General features: G+C 53.6%; 1 protein-coding gene and 1 pseudogene across 2 annotated transcripts; one reads left to right on the top strand and one right to left on the bottom strand.

Annotated features, from left to right (window-relative positions):
* Positions 1–806: 806 nt before the first annotated feature.
* Positions 807–1,850, top strand: LOC142599637 (olfactory receptor 14J1-like; annotated as a pseudogene).
* Positions 1,851–9,099: 7,249 nt separating this feature from the next.
* Positions 9,100–13,622, bottom strand: LOC142599654 (olfactory receptor 14A16-like). 2 transcript variants are annotated; one of them, XM_075741365.1, is made up of 2 exons: positions 12,618–13,622; positions 9,100–9,118 (listed from the first exon to the last, which is right to left on the bottom strand). In XM_075741365.1, the coding sequence occupies exons 1-2, from the start codon at positions 13,526–13,528 to the stop codon at positions 9,100–9,102; spliced, it is 930 nt and encodes a 309-aa protein (XP_075597480.1). In that variant the 5' UTR covers positions 13,529–13,622. The 2 variants fall into 2 exon arrangements, with proteins under 2 accessions (XP_075597480.1, XP_075597479.1); XM_075741364.1 differs by lacking the exon at positions 9,100–9,118 and having other exon boundaries at positions 12,605–13,622.
* Between the last annotated feature and the right edge of the window lie 732 nt (positions 13,623–14,354).

Raw genomic sequence — 14,354 nt, 5'->3', positions numbered from 1 at the left:
ATCTCTCCTGCCATGCGCCCCTTGCCCACTACCCAGGGACGAAGGGACGCTGCCCGACATTGTTGCCTCTGCCTCTCTGGCTCTGCCTTCCTCAGATGCCATCAGGAGCACAGCTGGCTATCTCCTTGGGGTGTCCTTCCAAGCCCGGAGCTGCCTTCCAGGGGGCACCATCAGCCCTGTGTGTCCTTGGCTGGAAACGGGGTGCGGAGATCTTAAGAAAGGGGGAGGCATTAGTGGTCTGAGGTGGATCCCTCTGCTCTCAGCAGTGTCTGGTGGCTTTTCCGGGTAGCATGGGAGTGTGATGGTCCTCCATCTCAGCAAGGGGCAAGCCCAGGGCAGCTGGGAACCAGACGCAGAGACAGAGCAGCTCCCCCTGCTCTGCACAAAGCCACAGGCAATCCTCTTGCCTCGCTCGGCTCTCCCTGAGTGCAGCAGAAAGGCTGACGGTTTCTGACAGCCAAGAACACTGCCCAGGGGAGATGGGGGGAGCTGTCAAAAATCCAGAAAATGTCTCACACTGCTTTCTGCCATCCTGGTTCCTTAGCTCTGGAGTGCAGATGCTGACAAGCCCTTTAGCGTTAGCAGTGATTTCATATGTCACAGTCGAACTCCAGGACTGGCCCCTGCCCACACCATTCCCATGAACCCACTGCTGCAGAGCAGGGCTGACTCCTTGGTCACCAGCTTGCAGAGGTCCTGCTCCTCACCACAGACTCAGCCAGCACCAAGGAGATCTCTAGCCAGAGATCTGAAGGAAGATCTTCTAGAAAAGTCTCTGTGTGTAGCAGTGAGAGGTGGTATAGGGAATGGTTTTGGTTTTGCTCACTTAAGTCTCATCTAACTTATTGTGTTTTCCTCCTAGAACAGTCCCCCATGCCTAAAAGCAGCAGATGTCCAACAGCAGCTCCATCACCCAGTTCCTCCTCCTGGCCTTTGCAGACACACGGCAGCTGCAGCTCTTGCACTTCTGGCTCTTCCTGGGCATCTACCTGGCTGCCCTCCTGGGCAACGGCCTCATCATCACCACCATAGCCTGCGACCACCGCCTCCACACCCCCATGTACTTCTTCCTCATCAACCTCTCCCTCCTTGACCTGGGCTCCATCTCCACCACTCTTCCCAAATCCATGGCCAATTCCCTCTGGGACACCAGGGACATCTCCTATGGGGGATGTGCTGCACAGCTCTTTTTCTTTGCCTTCTTGGTGGTGGCAGAGTTTTCTCTTCTCACCGTCATGGCCTACGACCGCTACGTTGCCATCTGCCACCCCCTGCACTACGGGACCCTCCTGGGCAGCAGAGCTTGTGTCCACATGGCAGCAGCTGCCTGGGGCAGTGGGTTTCTCAATGCTCTGCTGCACACGGCCAATACATTTTCCATACCCCTCTGCCAGGGCAATGCTGTGGGACAGTTCTTCTGTGAAATCCCCCAGATCCTCAAGCTCTCCTGCTCACACTCCTACCTCAGGGAAGTCGGAGCCCTTGTGGTTAGTGCCTGTTTAACTTTTGGGTGTTTTGTGTTCATTGTGGTGTCCTATGTGCAGATCTTCAGGGCCGTGCTGAGGATCCCCTCGGAGCAGGGACGGCACAAAGCCTTTTCCACGTGCCTCCCTCACCTGGCCGTGGTCTCCCTCTTTGTCAGCACTGCCATGTTTGCCTACCTGAAGCCCCCCTCCATCTCCTCCCCAGCTCTGGACCTGGTGGTGGCAGTTCTGTACTCGGTGGTGCCTCCAGCAGTGAACCCCCTCATCTACAGCATGAGGAACCAGGAGCTCAAAGATGCCATCAAGAAAGTGATTCAATGGACATTTTTTAGTAGGGAAAAAATTACTAGCTCTTTCCACAATTAATTCCAGAGCTATCTACTACATCTCTCTGCAATTGATTCCAAAATTATCTGATTCCACACTGGCTTCTGTTTTATATGTTTGGGGTTTTTTTTAGTTTGTTTTATTTATTTTTTAACTATCATTATTATTATCAATATTGCTGTCGTTATTGTCATTGTTGGTTATTATGTTCCTAGAGAACTGTTGACATTTGTGTCACTTCATCTGAGGCATGTACCTGTTTTGTGTCACCTGCTGCCCTTACTAAGGTGCATTAACACTGCTCAGAGCGAGCCTCTCTCATAGCACCTCTGTAACCAAGTGGGATCCTCCCGGTGCAGTGCTTTCAGGCTGGGCTCTTTCTCCAAAGAGGCCTGAGGAGCTGCACCCCTGAAGTTCCTCTTCCTCCATGTGTTTGGGACTAAAACGCTCAGTGGCTTTTTGTGACCTTTTAGAGACAGAGGAGTAGATTTATGAGTCAATGTCTGGTGAGAGTGAAGATGGTGAGTGTGAGTGAGGGACGAACCAGGGCTTTCCCCCAGGTGACATTCAAGACACCCATCTTCTAGGAGGGGAATCTGGAGCTGTCTGGAGAGCGCAGTAGTTCTCCAGGGACAGCATGCTCCTGGGGTTGTGTGGAGATGGAAGAGGTGGGCATAGATGGAGTTTGGGCCCAAAAGTGCAGGGCATGTGCAGACCTCCCCTGGCCCTCTCCAGTTCCTCCCCACCGGCCTGGAGCAGGAATTCCCACAGAGGGACACGCTGGTCCAGCTGTGGCCACACCATGGCTCACTGGAGGGGGAGGAAAAGTCAAGAGGTCTGTGTGGCCATGCTCCTCGCAAGACATCCATCCCCCTGTGCAGCTGGCCTTCTTCATGGTGAGCATCCACCACTGGCTCCTGTGCTGTCCCTTGTAGTGCCCATGCCATTCTCCTCAGGCTCACTGCTCAGTCGGTCAGGTTCCAGCTGGCCCTGACCTACGGGGTTATCCTTCCCCTCCTTGCAGCACTGGCCACTTCTCCTTGTGAAACTGAAGAGGTTTCTGGTGGCCCAATCCCAGAGTTTCTCCAGGTCCCCCTGGACTGAAGCTCCATGTACTCAGCTGTGAATGTTTGCATGCAGATGGCTCTCCCTGCTTGGGGTGACCCATCACCAAGCGATCACCACACGAGAAGCCTGAGGTGCCCTAGCAGAACCTCTTCACCGCTCTGCAGGCTGAGGAGGAAAGACCCGCCACATCAGGAGAGACGCTGGAGCTGAGGAAGGCAGCCCGAGCTGCTCCCCGTATAACAACCAGCGCAACTAAGAAAAGGCGACGGCTGATAGCAGTAGGCGACTCTCTTCGGAGAGGCCCAGGGGCACCCATCTGCTGACCTGAGGCACTCTCTAGAGAGGTGTGCTGCTTACCGGGGACTCGGAGCAGGGATGTCACTGGGAGACTACCAAGCCTCCTACAGGCCACTGACCATTATCCGTTGCTGCTGCTGTTGTACATGGGCACCAGTGATACAGCCAGGAGCAGCCTGAGGAGTATCAAGAAGGATGACAGAGCCCTGGGAGCGGTGGGAAGGGACTCTGGAGCACACACAGGTTTTTCATCCATCCTGCTGGTCAAAGGGAAGCGGTTTGAATTGGTCAACAAATGGTTGCCCCACTGGTTGCTGACTGGTGCCACAGCCAGGCGTTCATCTACTAAGGCCATGGGACTGGCTTTGAGAAACCTGGTCTACCCAGGGCTGATGGGATCCATCTGTCAGAGAAGGGGAAGAGCATCTTCAGCCATAGGCTTGCCAGGCTGGTGAAGAGGGCTCTAAACTAAAGTGGCCGGGGGAGGGGAACCTCAATCCATCTCACTCCTCCCAGTTTAATGCCAGTGGCATCAATAGAAGCCCAGAGCCAGGAGAAGGATCATGGGTCACATAATCACAGAATCTCAGAGTGGTAGGGGTTGGCAGGGACCTCTGGAGATCATCTAGTCCACCCTCCAATCAAACAAGGATCACCTAGAGGAGGTTGCACAGGATTGTATGCAGACAGGTTTTGAATCTCTCCAGAGAAGGAGACTCCACAACCTCTCTGGGCAGCCTGTCCCAGTGCTCTGTCACCCTCAGAGTGAAGATGTTTTTCCTCATGTTGAGATGGAACTTCCTGTGTTCCAGTTTGTGCCCACTGCCCCTTGTCCTGTCACTGGGCACCTCTGAAAAGAGTCTGGCTCCTTAGTCTTGACACTCGCCCTTCAGATATTTATAAGCATTGATGAAATCCCAACTCAGTCTTTTCTTCTCCACATTAAAAGACTCAGCTTTCTCCGCCTTTCCTGATACGAGAGATGCTCCAGTGCCCTCATCATCCTCGCAGCCCTCCAGTCTACTGGACTCTCTCCAGTAGTCCCCTGCCTGTCTTGAACTGGGGAGCCCAGAACTGGACACTGAACTCCAGACGTGGCCTCACCAGGGCAGAGTAGAGGGGGAGGAGAACCTCCCTTGACCTCCTGGCCATGCTCTTCTTAATGCACTCCAGGATACCATTGGCCTTCCTGTCCATGAGGGCACATTGCTGCCTCATGGACAGCTGCTTGTCCACCAGGACTCCAGGGTCCTTCTCGGCCGTGCTGCTTCCCATCAGGCCAACCCCTACCCTGTACTGGTGTCTGGGGTTGTTGTTCCCCAGCTGCAGGACCCTACACTTGCCCTTGTTGAATTTCATGGGGTTCCTCTCCACCCAATACTCTTGTCTGTCCAGATGTCGCTGAATGGCAGCGCAGCCTTCAGGTGTGTTGGCCGCTCCTCCCAGCTTAGTCTCATCAGCGAATTTGCTGAGGGTACACTCTGTCCCCTCGTCCAGGTCATTGATGATTATGTTGAATAAGGCAGGACCCAGCACTGACCCTTGGGGCACACCACTAGCTACAGGCCTCCAACCAGGCTCTGCGCCGCTTATCACAACCCTCTGGGCTCTGCCATTCAGCCACTTCTCTACCACCTCACTGTCCACTCCTCCAACCCACACTGCCGAAGCTTGCTAACGAGGGTGTTAGGAGAGACGGTGTCAAAAGCCTTGCTGTCGCTTTAATAAAATTTCTGTCTGATTCACCTTTGCAAAACTGTCTCAGTGACAGTCCTGGAGGGGGCTCTGACAGGCAAACGGTGACTGTGACATATGGCTACACACCTTTAGACATAAACCATTGACCAAGTCTAGGACTCAGACCAGACCTAGCCGCACCTAGGCTCCTCTCTGAGAAGGAGTTCAGAAAGCAAGGGGGTCCTTTCGTGGCTCAGCGGGAGGGCCTCCCTCAGCCACACATCAGACTCACCCCCTCGTACACCACAGGTGGGCAGCACCAATCCAGTGCTCCCAGCAGCTCCTCTCCAGCCAGAGCAGCTCCCCATGCTCAGAACAGGACTCGCTGCTGCGCACGGGGCCGTGGGTCTCTTGGGTGCTGCAGCCACTGGCACTGCCTGCTGGCAACTCCCAGACTGAGGGCCGAGCTTTGGTGCCTGCACCGCAGCTCATGGTACCTCCTGCTGGGCTTTGTGCCACGGTCACGATCCTCTGAGCCAGGTAGTTCAGTCACTTCTCCATCCACATCACTCTCCACTTCTCTAACCTCTACTTCATCAGTGTGTCTCGGGGGATGCTAGAGGAGACAGGCTGAAAGCTCCCCACATCCTCCTTCTTGCCCTTCTTTGAGATAGTCTTGGTATTTGCTTCTGTCCAGTCAGCAGGAACCTCTCCCAGTAACCACCACCATTGAAAGAAAGTCCAGAGTGGCCTCGCAGTGACATTGGCCAGCTCCCTCCGCACTCGTGGGTGCATCCCCTCAGTTCCCGTAGGCTCAGGTATGGCCGCTTTGTTGAAATGTTCCCTAACCTGAGACTCCTGCACCAAGGTGAAGTCTTCCTCGCTCCCAATTTCCCTGAGATACCTGAAATTTGGTCCTAGCAGTACAGCCTGTGGTGAGGAAGACCTTGACTGTCATGGGCTTTTCCATATCCTGGACCAGATACCATGTACGTTTTGATTAGTCTTCCTTTTGCTCTTTATGTAGTCATAGAAATGGGTTTTGTTGTCCTTCAGGTCACTCAGCAGATTCAGCTCGAGTTGGGCTTTGGCTTTCCTAACGCCATCTGCACATGCTTGGGGAGTTCTCATTGATGACCAGGGTGTGAGAACATGAGGCTTCTTCCAGTGGCCTGCAGAAGGGCTCATCTACTTCTTCCTAATCAAGCAGACAATAAGACATGCACTGAAATGTCCCCTGTGTTGGTCTGCTTGGCTAATCCTGACCCACAAACTCTCCACAGGCCCATCACCAATCCCAAGGCAGAGCTCCAGGCTTTAGCATTTCATTGAATTAGTATCTTTGCTTCTTATTTATTATCTGTCGTGTCCTTTCATTCCTACTGCTGTCATCTTTTTAGATGCACCACAAGTCAGGTGAGCCATCTGCACACACACATTAACCGCTGACACAATGGAGCTTCACTCCAAAGAGACCTTGAGAAGCTCTGGGATTTCATCAAGAGAAACCTCAAGAAGTTTCCCAAAGAGAAGGGATCTTCTCCTTCTGATCTTGTGATGTTCTGCATCAGGGGGCAGAACCACCCCCTTGTACTGGGTTTGGTTAGGGTGCAATTAATTTCCATCAAAGTGGCCAGTATGGCTCTGTGCTTTGGTTTATGATGAAAACAATGCTGATAACACAGCGATGGTTTAGTTATTGCTGAACAAGGGCTTGCACAGCATCAAGGCCTTTCCTGCTTCTCAGGCTGCTCCACCAGCAGGGAGGCTGGGAGTGCACGAGAAGCTGGGAGGGGACATGGCAGGGACAGCTGGCCACAACTGACCAAAGGGATCTTCCATACCATAGGACATCATGAGTGAGGCAGCGACTGTGTGGCACTGAGCTGTCTGCCAGGGTTACACCACAACACGCGTCCATCAAGGCAGGCTCGGCCATGACTGGTGGAGGAGCGGCCTCAAGGAGGAGGCTTTGGGCATTAGGAGGGATGCCAGAGCAGCCAGTGGTGCTAAACAGGAAGATGGCCAGGAGCACATTGGGCTGCCCTGGGAGGAGCGTGGCCACCCAGGCAAGGGCACTTCTTCTCCAGCTTGACTCAGCACTGGTGTGTGGCCACCTCTGCAGTGGTGTGTCCCAGGGTGGGGGGCTCCCCGTTCTGGAGGGATGGGGAGGAACTGTCACGTGGGCAGAGAAAGTCTGCCAAGATAGGGTTAGGGGTCATGTGTGGAGAGGCTGAGAGACCTGGGCTGCTTCATCCTGGTGAAGTGGAGGCTGAGGGAAGCATAGGGGTACCTCGGGACAGCTGGAAAATTCCTTTCTGAGATGATGGCACCATTATTTTGGTAGTGGGAAAGGGCATGAGAAAGGAAAAGCACGAGAAACTGCAGCTTTGGAGGTGCCGAGTGGAGGTGAGGCTGAAGAACTGTCCTTCTGAGGGCAGTGCTGTGGTGCAAAAAGTGACTCGGAGGGAGTCTGGATGAGCCCATGGCTTTGTGTTTGAGGGAACATGTGGCGAGGAGGGAGAGACAGCAGTCCAGGTAGGGACATAGCATGGGGTGAGAAGAAGGTGGGGAAGCGCGTTGGGTGCCTGCAGTCTGCAGGGAAACAGGCAGAGGCGTGGGGCAGTGTAGGATGGCCTGTGGTGCCGATGGCCAAGGGTGCTGGCAAGGCTGAAAGGCCCCGATAGAACCGAGGGCTTTGCCCCCTTGGCTATGGCTGACGTCCCTGCCACAGAGGCCTCAGAGGAGACACGTTGTCCTCATGGCCATGGGGCATCGTTGCCTCCTTGCACCCACCGCGGGGGAGGCCATGAGGTGTCATCCCGTTGTCCTTCCCTTGGCATCCCACTCCCCACAGGACAAGGCAGAGCCCTGAGACACAGGTGAGGGTCAGGATGTCCCTTGCCAGGGGCTGGGGGTCAGCGCTTGGCATTTCTGCTTCATCAGACAAAGCCAGGGTGTCCTCAGCATCAGAGCTGCCTGCACTTTGCCTTGCTTTGTCATCATGGCCTCCAATGATCTGCTCTAACGAGTCCCTGGGGAGGCTTTGTCAGTAATGGCCCCCAGTGGGGCCCATTCATGCTTCAAGGTACTTTGGGCTTTACTGCTGACTTGGCCTTCTTCAGAGGTTTCTTCACTCTCCTCTTCTTGGTATCTGAGGTGCATGGACTCAGCAGCAAATACGCCATGGGGCTCATTAAAGTACAGAAAACTCTAACGAGCCATGTCTCTTCCCGTAATTTTCTTCAAGTCCTCAAGCCTTGTCCAACTAATTGGAGAGGTTGTAGCTGAGTACTTAATGATGAAGATTTCAAAGAAGATTTCATGGAGGAGGATTTTTTTTCTTTCAAGGCTATTTTCTATCACTTGTCAGTTTATAGAAGAAGTGATAGCAACATTCTACAATGGATGTTGGTCCAAGCTGTCTCCTAAAGACATCTGGAGAGGCAGGAGAAGCAGTCCCTTGAGATCCAGCACTGTCTGGACCAACCTCGCTCCTCCCCAAGGCCACCAGTTCCCTCATCGGCCACCTGGGCCTTGCATCACCTTTCCTCACATCAGGCTTCTCCACTGAGCTCTGCAGCTGGATGGTACAGCTCCTTCACACCAGCTCCCACCTGCTTTCCTTGGAGACCTGGGCTGCACACAGGCACACAAAGGTTTCTCTTCACTGACAACAAACAACAGTTAAACACGATGCAAGTTAATGAACATGAAATCTCTCTCCTCAGCTGGATGCTGAGTCCAAGCAGCATCTAACGTGGTCCACCTTTCACAAGGGATTTCCGTACAAGAACAGTTTTAAACATGGAGATAACAAAGGACAGGTACAGACACAGTGAAGGTGTTGGCTAAAGAGTTCATGAGACTTCTGAAAGATGGGGCAAGTTTCTAACTCCCTGAAGCTCCAAGCAGAAACCAGAGAGTTGAGAGGCATCTGAATGGCCAAAGAGCAAGCGGAGGAGGAAACCTGGGAGCAATGGGAAGGGCGTACGTCCAGATAGTCTGCTGCAATGATGTCCTTAGGCATGGCCATTGAACCAGGAGAGGTGGAAACACCTGAGCGATGAGGGAGATGAAAGAATAGACAGCGTAGTGGTAATGCAAGGACAGGGGAAGGTAAATATTTCTGCTGCTACTATTATCCACTTCCAGGAAATTCCCATTCTGTCATGGGAGGAAAACATTGCCAGTTCTTACAAACACTCCAAGGATTCACCTGATGAACATTTCCCAGTAGATGATTTCAATGAAAAAAAAACCAAACCCAACCCAAAACCCCCATGTGCCCCTTCCCATGCAGACCCCAGTTGTCTGAGCATGAAGAGGCAGTGCCACTTTGAGGGGCCCCCGTGTACCTGAGGTGCTGGCCTGGGATTGGCATCTGTCACAGAGGACCTGTGGGAGACCAGAGCCCCTTGCAAGCTGCAGGTGGAGGCTGGGCAGGGCTTCCCAGGGCATCTACACTGGCACCAGGTCTCTGTGTCCCTCCAGCTGAAGGCATTTACATCCTACATCCATTCCCAGTTCTGGGAAAAGGCAATCCCCCTCCAAAGACAGAAAAAACAAAAAAGCTGAAGAGTGTGTTGACACCTCTCTTTGCTTTGGCTCTTTGTCTTCAGATCTTCTTCCTTTCATTTCCATGCCATTCACTGACATCTGACAGGCCTACAGGCATTAAAACAAGATCATCTGGGGTCTTGCACAGAGCCCCGTGCCCCCAAAATCTTCCCCACCCAGGAAACCCCAGGCTTTGCACAGAGCGAGCACAGGAGGCTTCATGCCCCATAAACATCTGCAGAACTCCAGTTGGAAATAGGGCCCAGCATCCCCATCGGATCCTCAGAGACCTGAGGTGGAAGGGACCTCAGGCAGCCTGCCGTCCAACCTGTCAGAAACAGGGTCAGACCAAGTGGTTCAAGGCTGATTCAGTGCGAGCTGGAAAACCCCCAAGGACAGAGACTGCACAACCTCTCTGGGTGACCTGTTCCAGCACTTGGCTGAGCTCACGGGATAAAAATTGTCCTTGTTTCCTGGCTGAAGCTCTCCTCTTTCACCTTCCTCCCATGGTCCTTTGTCCTCCCACCATGCACCATGGTGACGAGACTGGCTCTGGATTCTCCATGTCCTCCTTGTCAGTACTGACAGGCTGGCAGGAGTTCCCCATCAGCCTTCCCTTCTGCCAACACGGCTTCACTAAGGGCAAATCGTGCCTGACAAATTTGGTGGCCTTCTATGATGGGGTTACAGCACTGGTGGACAAGGGAAGGGCAACTGACATCATCTGCCTGGACTTGTGCAAGGCATTTGACACTGTCCCGCATGACATCCTTGTCTCTACATTGGAGAGACATGGATTCGATGGATGGACCACGCAGTGGATAAGGAATTGGCTGAATGGTCGCCCTCAAACTGTTGTGATCAACAGCTCAATGTCCAAGTGGAGAACGGTGACGAGTGGTGTTCCTCAGGGGTCGGTGCTGTTCATGGCACTGTTCAACATCTTTGTTGGTGACATGGACAGTGGGATCGAGTGCACCCTCAGCAAGTTTGCCGACGACACCAAACTGTGTGGTGGGGTCGACACGCTGGAGGGAAGGGATGCCATCCAGAGGGACCTTGACAGGCTGGAGAGGTGGGCCCATGTGAACCACATGAAGTTCCACAAGGCCAAGTGCAAGGTCCTGCACGTGGGTCGGCGCAATCCCAAGCACGACTATAGGCTGGGCAAGGAATGGATTGAAAGCAGCCCCGAGGAGAAGGACTTGGGGGTATTGATTGATGAGAAGCTCAACAGGAGCCGGCAGCGTGCGCTTGCAGCCCAGAAAGCCAACCGTGTCCTGGGCTGCATCAAAAGAGGCGTGACCAGCAGGTCGAGGGAGGGGATCCTGCCCCTCTACTCCGCTCTTGTGAGACCCCACCTGGAGTACTGCATCCAGCTCTGGGGGCCCCAGTACAGGAGAGACATGGAGCTGTTGGAGAGAGTCCAGAGGAGGCCATGAAGCTGATTAGAGGGCTGGAGCAGCTCTCCTATGAGGACAGGCTGAGTTGGGATTGTTCAGCCTGGAGAAAAGGCGGCTCTGGGGAGATCTTAGAGCATCTTCCAGTACCTGAAGGGGCCTACAGGAAAGATGGTGAGGGACTGTTCATCAGGGAGTGTAGTGACAGGACAAGGGGGAATGGGGTGAAACTAAAAGAGGGTCGATTGAGATTAGATGTTAGGAAGAAATCCTTCCCTGTGAGGGTGGTGAGGCAGTGGCACAGGTTGCCCAGAGAGGTTGTGGAGGCCCCATCCCTGGAAGTGTTTAAGGCCACGTTGGATGAGGCTTTGGGCAACGTGGTCTAGCGGAGGGTGTCCCTGCCCGCAGCACTGGGGGTTGGAACTAGATGATCTTTGAGGTCCTTTCCCACCCAAACCATTCTATGATTCTATGACTCTATGACTTTCAGGATGCTACAGGTAATGAGAATGATGTACTTAATGGAATTGCTACCCAAGGGGGAAAATATCCCAGTAACCATCTCAGAAAGACCAAAAGAGGGTACAAAACCAGAAACACATGACCACCAGGGAAAGGATTAAGAGGTTAGGTCGTTCTTTTTGGAGGGTATTCCAGTAGCAAAAGTGAAGCAGTTGTGGTATTGAGGGGAGAGGGAAAATGGAGTGACAAAGGAAGGAAAGGATGTGGTCAGGGCTGTTTGGTGTCACCTGTGAAGCAGCCCTGCCCCTGATGTGAATGACTTCTGTGGTCAGAGAGAACCTTAGAGCTTTCCTGACTTGGAAAACCTGAAGGGGAATGAAGGAGAACATTGTTCAGGCTGCAAGGCACCTTGACCAACGTCCTGCTCCTAGAAGGGTCAGACCAGATGTTGTGGTTTAAGCCCAGCTGGCAGTTACACACCACACAGACACTCGCTCACCCCTCCGCCCCCCAGGGGATGGGGAGGAGAATGGAAAAAACGCTCCTGATTTGAGATAAAGACAGTTTACTAGGTTAATTACAGGAGATCACAATAACAATAACACTAAAATAAAATTGAATAAGACAACGAAGATGATGATGATGATGACGACGACAACGATGATGATAGAGATTCATTTCCCCAAGTCTTTCTAACATGTCAGGCTAACTGCTGAGTGTAACTGCTGGGCGAGGACACAGCCACGTGCCCCCGCCATGCACACTCACTCACTTTAGGTGTTTGCTGGCATTTTCTCTCTGGTGCATTTTCCTGGGCAAGTTCTTGAGAAAAACGTTAGAAGCAGACCTAAGCCTTCAGGCACTGCCCTTGGGAGAACCCCTTTCATGATGGAAACGCTGTTATGAACGTCAGCTCTGTCACAGAAGTGCCCATGGCTTGTCCCTGCCTGCTGGCAAAGGGCCGTCACACAGCAGGACCATGATCAACCTGCCACTGCTCTCAGGCCTTACACCAACACAAAGGCTCAGCAGGAGAGTACAGAGGTGGGAAGAGAGCAGCTCGGGAAAGACCAAGCAGTGGAGCTCCCTGGCAGCGTTGCTGTGGTGGGACTCTTTTCCCCTCCACCTCTGCACACAGGCACTGCCCCTGCAGCTCCAGAGAAGTTCTCAGAGAAAGAATCCCAGATAAAGAGGTCACTTCTGGGACCTGTATTTTGGTTTAAACCACAGAGAGCACAGCTCCTCCTCACGCACTCTCTGGGTCAGAAAAGAGAGGTAGATCCTGAATGAGGAATTGTACGCAGAAGAAGATGGTCAGTTTATTGCTGCTTAAGAACATCCAGTCACCACTTTCCACACTGCATCCTTGAGCTGCTGGTTCCTCATGCTGTAGATGAGGGGGTTCACTGCTGGAGGCACCACCGAGTACAGAACTGCCACCACCAGATCCAGGGATGGGGACGAAATGGAGGGGGGCTTCAGGTAGGAAAACATACCAGTGCTGATGAAGAGGGAGACCACGGCCAGGTGAGGGAGGCACGTGGAAAAGGCTTTGTGCCGTCCCTGCTCCGAGGGGATCCTCAGCACGGCCCTGAAGATCTGCACATAGGACACCACAATGAACACAAAACAACCAAATACTAAAGAGGCACTAACCACAAGAAGCCCAATTTCCCTGAGGTAGGTGTGTGAGCAGGAGAGCTTGAGGATCTGGGGGATTTCACAGAAGAACTGTCCCACAGCATTGCCCTGGCAGAGGGGTATGGAAAATGTATTGGCCGTGTGCAGCAGAGCATTGAGAAACCCACTGCCCCAGGCAGCTGCTGCCATGTGGACACAAGCTCTGCTGCCCAGGAGGGTCCCGTAGTGCAGGGGGTGGCAGATGGCAACGTAGCGGTCGTAGGCCATGACAGTGAGAAGGGAAAACTCTGCTCCAACCAAGAAGAAAAACATAAAGACCTGTGTAGCACATCCCAAGAAGGAGATGGCTGTGGTGTCCCACAAGGAATTGGCCATGGATTTGGGGATAGTGGTGGAGATGGAGCCCAGGTCCAGAACAGAGAGGTTGATGAGGAAGAAGTACATGGGGGTGTGGAGGTGGTGGTCGCAGGCTATGGTGGTGATGATGAGGCCGTTGCCCAGGAGGGCAGCCAGGTAGATGCCCAGGAAGAGCCAGAAGTGCAAGAGCTGCAGCTGCCGTGTGTCTGCAAAGGCCAGGAGGAGGAACTGGGTGATGCAGCTGCTGTTGGACATTTCTTCCCTCTGGGCATGGGGACCTGTCCAAGGAGGAAAAGGCAGTGAGAAGTTAGGGCAGAGTTCTCTGAGCAAAACCTATTCCAGTTCTCATGCAAGACCTCTCCCTGTTCAGGAAGACTTTTGGCAGGTCCCTTTCGACAGGTCCATTTGGTGCTGGCTGAGGGTGCCACTGGGAGGAGGGGGCTCTGCTGTGGGCTCTCGAGGGGTCAGTCCTGCCTTGCAGCAGTACGTCAAGAGGAGCACGGGGTGATCTCAGACTAAATCCACTCTTGATATGAACGAGCTTTTCAGCATTGTCGCTCCCATTTCACCCGGCTGCAGAGCAGAGCTCTGGGGCTCTGGGTTCCTTCATTTTGTTCTAGTGACCTCAGCACAACTGCAGAGCAGTTTTTGAGGCAGAAATCCCTGACATTCCTGTGGCACTCCAAGTGACACCTTTCCCTTAGCGCAGAGTGGGGAGAGCTGCTCTCTCCATCAGCCCTGCTCTCAGCTGCCCTGTGCTGGCAGCTCTTCCATCACAGCCTGATGTTCCCCGTCAAAGAAACTGGACACTGCTGCGAGCAGAGGCAGCCAGTTTGCAAGCGCACAGCTCCAAAGCCCTCCCTGCTGTCTCCTCTCCTCTCATCCTTCCCAAGGAGGATCTCAGCTCCCCGCTCCCAGCCAGGGACACACGGGGCTCAGTGCAGCTGCCCACCTACAGACCATGAGCTGCATCGCCATGGCCTGAGCGCCGAGATGTCTTCTCCATGGGGCTCCTCTCTGGGGCACAGGAGTCCATAGGAGAGCGGTGCCATTGTGGGAGGCAGCCTGCAGCCCAGCAGGA

Source organism: Balearica regulorum, unplaced genomic scaffold (genome assembly GCF_011004875.1).
Source record: "Balearica regulorum gibbericeps isolate bBalReg1 unplaced genomic scaffold, bBalReg1.pri S35, whole genome shotgun sequence".
NCBI classification, from domain to species: Eukaryota; Metazoa; Chordata; class Aves; order Gruiformes; family Gruidae; genus Balearica; species Balearica regulorum.
This window is presented reverse-complemented; position numbering and strand designations above follow the sequence as displayed.